This window comes from Morone saxatilis, unplaced genomic scaffold (genome assembly GCF_004916995.1).
Source record: "Morone saxatilis isolate NCDOM2014 unplaced genomic scaffold, NCSU_SB_2.0 Contig12, whole genome shotgun sequence".
Taxonomy (NCBI): domain Eukaryota; kingdom Metazoa; phylum Chordata; class Actinopteri; family Moronidae; genus Morone; species Morone saxatilis.
Window position 1 is genome coordinate 23,397,717 of NW_023339674.1, and position 8,697 is coordinate 23,406,413.

At 38.5% G+C, this 8,697-nt stretch overlaps 1 protein-coding gene across 3 annotated transcripts in view; it reads right to left on the bottom strand.

The window, feature by feature from the left end:
• The window catches only part of kif1aa (kinesin family member 1Aa), a 40,116-nt gene extending 32,855 nt beyond the window's left edge, over window positions 1-7,261 (bottom strand). For all 3 annotated transcript variants that reach the window (XM_035653694.1, XM_035653692.1, XM_035653693.1), the window contains exons 1-2: window positions 6,943-7,261; window positions 4,904-5,061 (exon numbers count right to left, since the gene is read on the bottom strand). In XM_035653694.1, the coding sequence (XP_035509587.1) occupies window positions 4,904-5,009 (106 nt within the window). In that variant the 5' untranslated portion in view covers window positions 5,010-5,061; window positions 6,943-7,261. The remainder of the gene's footprint in view (window positions 1-4,903; window positions 5,062-6,942) is intronic.
• Window positions 7,262-8,697: the final 1,436 nt, after the last annotated feature.

The following is an 8,697-nucleotide window of genomic DNA, read 5'->3' on the forward strand; positions in this document are numbered from 1 at the left end:
TGAGACTTCTAACTCTGGTCTGCACTTGAGTCCTTGTCACCAGCCCTGATAATTGTTGCTCATTACAAAGCCAGATTGCTCACATATTCTGGAAATAAGCTGTTCAGTTGTTTACGTTGTTGTTTTAAGTAGTAAAATAATAATTACTTTTCACCTATCCTAACTAACCACTCTCCAACGAAATGTGCAGTTTATGTAAAGTGATGATGCAGGTGAAACACTAGAAAAATATGAGTGAGTCACTGCATCTTTCTTATAATATTGTGTAAAAAGCAACAACCAATGCCTATATGCAGCATTAGCACACATCCTGGGTGTTCAAGGGCGCTCTGTTACAGCCTCTATAGATACACAGTATATATCTATACTGTATATCTAGTACAACTTGACAATGAATAAAGGTCCATGAAGGTCCCATCCTACAAGGCCTCAAGCTGCCACGTGGTGAAAACTGGTTTTCACCAGTTTTCCTGGTAAATAACGCTGACCTGGTTCTATAACAAAAGAAAGCCATGAAATAAACCAATTCTAAAAGGAGACCTGGATTATTGTACCAAACCTCTAAAATGGAAAATATATTAAGATTAACCAGAAGCAGAGCCTCTAACATCCTCTCATTGCTTACTCATCTCTGATTGTGGTATGATTCATACAAGACAACCCCCCCATACTCCAATACCGGAAAGAAAAGCGCCCTGCTCTCTAGGAGGTAATTACTTTAGAGTGGCAGTGATTGGCAGCATACGAGTGTTACAGGGGGCAGTGCTGCTGCCTATTTAAATTGAACTCAGTAGCTTGGATGACGTTGTCAGTGGTCACAGCTTGCGTGTCAGAGTAATCTCCACCTGAGGCCAGTTTTAGTAACATTTTTAGCACACAGAGCACATCTCCCATCTTCATCATACCCCCCTTTACTACCTGTCTTCTCTTTTATGATGGAAATGCTTTTTAATTACGAGGTGTTGCCTTTATAGATGACGCCGGGTCTGGAGGTCATGCCATGGAAGGTAAACGCCATTAGATGGGATACAATAAAAATGGTAATGTTCTTGCAAACCTTGTCACCAGAGGTGGTCAGAAGTGTGTGTCATATCTACGCTTTTATCAACACAATGTTTGCTCGTACAGACCACTACTACTGACTTTATTTTAATTTGATTTATTATTATTTTAGTTTAAAATCACTTCTGATATTCCCACTTATTTTTACAGCACAAAAAATCCGTATTTCTTTCACAAAAATCAGCAGGAAACTCTCATAAGCTATATATATATAAAAATAATCCACCAATAGACTATTAACAGTAAAATGAATGGAAACATGTTCCAATTGTTCTTAAGTGAAAATAAGACACAAAAAACACTTAGTTGACAGTCCTTGATTCAGAGCTGTTTTGTAAATACTTCTTAGCCTATTATCAATTAGCTGGAAGTTCTTTTTTTCTTCATGGTAGGGCCGCAACTGACTTTCATTTTCATTATTGAATAATCTGTCAATTATTTTTTTGACTGACAGTAAACAGTAAATAATATATCATTTCCACAACCCAGGCTGACACATTAAAATGTCTTGTTTTGGCTGATGTTCCAAAGCCTCAAAATATTTATTTTCATTTATAAACCACCCAGAAAATCACAGGTACTTTAAATGTGAATACCCACTACCTGTGATTTTTTGGGGGGATATTCTTACTTAAAATTACTTCAAATCAATTTAAATTGACTAATAGATAGATCCAGTTAGTAAGTACTTACCTAAATACTAACTTAAGTCTAACCCTTGTACATACTTTTTTATTTTACTGCTAATACTTTCAAATACAGGGTCTCATTTCCCCACTGCTGAATAATTGTGCATTACCAATGATTAGTTACACTGCATATTACATTAGTACAATGTATTACATATTACAAAGTTGCAACTATTTTTGAGAGTTACATGTTGCCTTGATGATATTTTTAACTTTTAAAAGTACAGTTTTTGAATTGGAAAAAAGGTTATTTCAAATTTTGATGTATCCTAAATTGAAAAAAGTGTGCACCTTTTCATCAGGTGTGATGTCTAGTATGCTCACTTTTTTATAGACCTATACCAGTGCTCGTCATTATCACTCTGTGATGCAAACATCACACATCATTTATCCTAACTACAGTGGTAATTATCTGATCTAGCTTCATTTCAGTTGTCATACATTATATTTTCAGCATCCCATTATGGCACATTCCATGTTTGTCTTTGTCATAGCTGCTAGGTCTTCATAATTGTGACTGAGTGATGTTGGTCAGACAGTCACGGGTGACCTGCCCCAGTCAATAGGAGAGGAAATGTGGGCACGTCAGCAGGTCTGGCAGAGGGGATGTGAACCCACTGACAGACAGAGACTGGAGGAGAGCCACATAGATGCTATATTCAGCAGCAGCAGCAGCACTGTGTGTAGGCGGTATGTTGTCTGCTGCTTTATGTTGGGCTTCTATCCCAGTTTACTTTACTTTACTACTTTAGCAGTCTATGTTGTGCCATAATTAGCATTATAGAGCAGTACAAATCATGCTAATGAGATTTGTGCTCAAAGTAACATGAATTCACTCAGTTTGCCTTATAATCAATTCAATTCATGTGAATTTGTTTACACAGAGACTACGCCACAACAAGATAAATTTGCCATCGTGGTGGGATATAAACTAGAGATATTTTGAGTCAGTCCAGTAGTGAAATTTCTTATAAGTTTAAAAGTTGTTTTGCTGCAATATCCATTTAAAACCTTCCACCAAGTAGATGCACCCAATGGCCCTCTAAAGCAAGGTCTATTTTTCCCTCAGGTCTGTCCCCTGCATCTTAATTAAGGTCAGCGTGGGAGGGAAGATCTCTCAAACAACAAGATTACTGCCATTCTCCTGCTTTGTGGGAACTGGGCTATTGACCCACACATGAGTGTCAGAGAGCACAAAGCAGAGAGTGAGACACACACAAAAAAACCTCACAACTCCTTCTTCTTCTTCCTTTCCTCAGCCCAGTTTACAAAAAGACAAGGGGGCATTTATACCCTGCCTCTGTACCCCCTCCAGACACTGCAACCAATGGGCTTTTTTCATGACATCAGTCTGCTTACATTCTCCAGTTCACATCCAGAGCCATTGACTCAGTTTGGAAAAGAACAATCTGCTCTACTCTACCCTCACTGAAAGCAGCTTTGTGGTCTGTGTGGGTGCGACCAACAAGAAGTTTTCTAGTACTGCTGACATAATGCTAAACTCAGTTTAATCTCTGGATTTTAAGGTCGATTGATTAAACAGAATCAGGACTTAGGCCTGACTAAAATCTGTTCACACAGACCAACTTTTGTCTGTGAAGTGATCAGTGAAGAAGACTTCCCTTGAGTATGTCTCAATCAAACCCAAGAGATAATTTACAACCCAGCAATGTATAATGAAATTAGGTTTGTAGTTCCCTTAATGCTACTCATAAAAAAACAAAAAATATATATACAAAAATGATGCAAAGATCAGGTTTTTAGAGAAAATATTGTGTTACTTATATTAGATGCCATAACTACTTCTGATATTACTGTAATAAATAAAACTATATTTCTGAAAAAAACAAAAACCAGAAGCAGCTAGGTACTTAAAATATAGTTTGCAGTCAATTTTGGCTCCATGGTCTTTTTAAAAAAGAGTGATCTATGGTATGTGTTATACAATGCCTACAGTGCTTTGACAGCATGACTGATGTCATATACTGCTGAATGAACCAAATTAGCATCAACTAAAGAACAAGTGATCACTACACTGATTATCATGGTAGTGTAAATATTTTCAAGTTACATGTACTTGGCTTATTTGCTTAATTAAACAACAGAAAATTGGCTTTAGATAAAATAAACGGGACGTCTCCAGGGGCATTCACGGTGTAAATATATTCCCTGTGGATTACAGTGTCTCTGATCTAAGATTACACTGCTGACAGCAAAATACTCATTGTCCACTGCTGTAGAGTCAGAAGAAGGAGCTCTGTGCCAAGGTAAAGAAACCACTCTTACTGTAGGTGTCAACAAAATGTAGTCACCATCATGCTGTAAAATCTTTAACTGGACTAGTCAAAAAAAGGAACAATTAATGAGAAAGAGTTTTTTAAGATTGTAAGTATTGAGTCTAGCCAGGATCTACATCAGAAATGCAACAAATCACAAAGTTAAAATATGACGGCCCAAAAAAGCCACCCAGCTTGTTGTCTAGTCACCCATGACATGAGGAAGGAAGGGGGAGAAGGCTAAATTAGGCCAAACGGTAAATATTTCAGGAAGCCTCATCCATTATTGACAAATGGCTTTACCTTGCTAAGCAGACTACATATCGAGTATCTTTCCAGTCTCATCTCGACAAGAGTCCTCGCTCTGTGTACTGTATAACCTGAGGAATGTGGGGCATTCTGATCTACATACTTAAAAAATGTACAACATATGGCACCAAATACACTAGGTTTTGCAGAGAAACTCTACTCCAGCTAGACAATGTACGCAAGAAATGGCACTTCCAAATGGAGAAAATCATTCTGGAAAAAAATTCTTCCAGATGTGTCTGTTATTATTGTGCTTATTGCATATTTGCATTGGTGGCAGATTTGTTTCAGATATTATTACTGTGAGGAGTTGGATCCACATCATACATGACATCCACATAAGCATGCTTCCTTTTTCTATTTTCAAAGCAGACAAACATACATTAAAGAACTAAACATCAAAATATACAATAGTTACCTATGTTACATGTATTGTTGGTTATATACAGGATTTGAGTTATATTATATTTCTTATTACCCCGCTTCATGAAAACCACATGAAACCAAACTAGCATACATAACACACATACTGCAGGGGAATAGGTGAATTTTAAGCTCAGTACTTACTGGTGGTGTTTCCAGACATCTGAATGATGCATTTGCTTTCTTTTCCGATCTCCCTGCTATTGAAGGGGCGGACCCGCACAGCCACCTTCACAGAGGCCGCTGCCATGGTGCTGACTTCCTAGCACCTTCTTTAGTGCCCAGGTGTAGGGCCCACAAGTCTGTAGAAGGGAGCAGATAGTGAATCCTAATTAATAAAATGTATCTTTTTTTCCCTTTATCAGTTCTTATGTGAACGACATGCTGTAAGAGACTGTTGTTTTATGTTAAGTTATGATATGTTTTTGTTACGTTATGTTACAAAGAGGTTTTATTTTTACATTAGTGTTCAAAATTGTACGGGCTGAATATTACACCTCACGGTTGACGTGATCGGCACAATAGAGGAGGGCAGGGCTGTGTGGCTGTAACATGAAAAGACCATGCATGGTCAGCTACAGCCAAGGGAGATGGATAATAAAGCTAGCAGTAACAAAAGAAGTGCAGCAGCAGCTAAATGTCAGGCTATTTCCCTGGATGACAATGGCACTGAAACCAGCCACAAATCCAGGGTCTGGCTGCATTCAGCAGCTCCGTTTCATGAACAACTCGTCACACCATCTCCTAAAAGACTAAATATGAACATTCAATCACTGTGTGATTTTGGTGTGTGTTAGCGTCGTGGGTGTATCAAGAGCAAGCGTGACTCATCATCTGTGGCGATCAAATGACAATCATTTAATGTTTTCATCAATAAGCTTTAACAGCGGGCAATATGATACAATTAGCTTTTACTGCATGCCTCAATCGAATATTTATAAACGGTCACATTTAACAAGAGAAAGAGACGTTTCTTTAACCTAATGTATGCAGATTTGGGAGAATGTTGGGGTTTTGTATCAATATTCAGTATGTTGCTATGGTTTGTGACTCAGATATCTGTCATTATAATTGAGTGTTGTAAATCTGCTGTGTCACCCTGCTTCCTGGTACGTCGTCCACAGCTGGCACCTTAACAGATTCGTTTGTGAAATGTAACTTTGTAGGAAAAAATGTATTTTGGTTTTTAGGGTGCAACCATACTGTCCACTGAGGGCAAATTAGGATTTATAAATGAAATACACTTAATTATACAAGAGGTTCAACATCAAATCCAATATTGTTTTGATATTTGAAATGAACTGATGAAGATGCTTAAACGTATCGTTTGTTCACCCACTGAAACAGAATATCTTAGCCTTTATATATATATATCACATGTGGAAGTGAAGTGTTGGTTTTACTCCTCAATGTATTATACATGATGTGTAAAAAACAACACTTTAAGTTCTATAAAAATCAAAAATCTGTGCATAATGTCCATGTCCATAATCTTTTCATACAGATGCTCAGACCAATCAGCTGATGATGCAGCTCAGCTGGGCGGCCACCATTTTCCCGGTGACAAAGGCTAATGTAATACACCATGCTGGTGTGTATCTGAGCATGACGACAGTTTGATACAATGTTACCTTGTCACTCATTAAAAAAAAAATATATATATATACATATATATAGGCTTATATATTTGTTTTTATTTAGAAGCTTTTTAGCATGACAGCAAAGACACAGAGCACAGGTCAACACCGGCTTAAGGAACCATTATTTGTGAGGCGGACATTGATTATTAATTGCTGTAATTACTTTCTAAAATACATATTGCGTCATTTTCGGAGCTTATCATATAACACGTCTTCAATTAGGCTAACAGCTATAGCAATACGCCTCGTAGTTTCATGTCGCCCAATGACAGGGCATTTATTACCGACTCCCTTCACACACAATTAAAAGACATTTTATCACACAATATAAGCAATACAATAACATGACAGTGCGTGTACTGTGTGACAGAGCAGCTTTAATGTCATTATGTCTCTATAGTCTTTCCGACATTGACAGCCTCTTCAATGGCCGCACCCTATGCCCATCTCTTCCCAGGAGATTTAACACTAAGTAAATAAAGACTGTCTCATTAAAACTGCATTACCAGCGGAACAATGGAAAAATGAAAAAGGTGAACCTACCTCCGCAGTGCCAATAACGTCTCCCCCCGTATAGAGACCGTGTTTTTCGTGCTCCTGCTTTATTATCCAGCCCCCGTAGCTACTTCCACCTCCTCTGGTCTCCTCCAGGTCTGGCACTGCCCCTGCTAACAGCCTCTCCTCTCCATTAAAACTGAGGTTACCACCGACAGTGTCTTGTGCCTGCCAACCCTCCCCCCTCTGCCCTGTCTTGTGTGGGGACCCAGGAAGGTGGTCCGGTCGGTTGTTTGGATGGTCGGCCGCTTCTTCACACACCTAAGCAGTCAAAATGGCTCTGTTGTCTCCCTGCCTTTGGTGAGGAGGATGCTCGAGCTCCACTGAGCCGGTGACATCACCACCGAGGGAGGTAACAGCATCAATGCAGTAGTGGGAAGGGAGGGAGGGAGGTGAGGGGAGGGGAGGGGGAAGCAGGGAGAAAGAAAAGCAGCAAGATTAGTAACACCTCAAATGAAAGCTGCTGTTGTGTTATGCTTTTTATTTAAAGTTAAAAAAAAAAAATAGCAGGGGTACTGTATATTTTCCCAAAAGCAGCCAAGTTTACTTGCAGGCTTGGTTTGAATGCAGTGGACAACAGGATGCATTTGTTATGAATAGGGTTTAGTAGGTCAAGCCAGGGACATCAAGCTGAGAGGGGACAATCTGGCACAAAACAGGTCTCCGCCATGGAAACTGCCTGTTCAGTGAAGCACACAATGAGGCATCTCAGAGAACAGAAACAGTATAATACTGTCGCAGAAATATTACCATGTTTCTTTTGCAAATGTGGAGCTCCTGTAGGCCTCTCGTCAATTTTGTGTCTACACCCTGCGTCTACTGCAGCAAATACTTAAAGTTAAACGGTACACATACAAAACCAATAGGTTCACAGCAGACATGATGACTTGTCATAGTAGGAAAAAGTGTTACTAATAACATGCTCAATATCAGGACCATAAAACTGAGGCAGCTAAATGGAAGTCAGCCATCTTTAAGCTGTTGCTTAATCATATGAGATGACAATGGTCTTTAATAGAGATAACAACGATGAAAACAATAATGTCAGATGATTTGTTATTATTGTGCCTATCATTGAGGACACTGAGGGTATGGCATCAGTGCAGGCCTTTTTCACAGAAGACATTTTGACACGTCACAGTATGTAAATAATAAAATGAATGGTGGCTGAATTCCATTCAGATGCTTCAGTTTCAGGGTCCTGGTATTGTGCATGCTGGCTCGCTGTCACACTATGTTATTAGTTGCACCTGTGCTTTTCCTACAATCACAAATCAGTGTCTGCTGTGAAAAAGGACTGTTTTTGTGTACATTTGGGGATTTTTGCAACTATTCACATTCAATCATTTAAAAAGGTAACACACTGTCAGAGTTCTATAGGCAAATGTTTATTTTTAAATATACTTAAAATTGGCTTATTTTAGATCAAGAAATGAATTAAAAAACATGATAAATTCCAATACTGGTAAACACAGTCAAGAGATTATTATTTTATTTTTTTTATTTTAAGATGGGTGGGTAGTGTTGTGTTGAACTCGTCATCTTGTAGCCATGGAACAGAACAGCTCATGATGTCAATGAGTAAATATGTAATATGTGTTGATCTCAAAACCTCTAAATGTTCCTGAGCTGCATTTGAAACCAATATGTGTAGATACATACTGCAGCATCTCTTACCTAAAAGGCTCTTGTATTACAGTTATTGTGAAATGTAATTATTAGCATGATCTGAATTGATACATT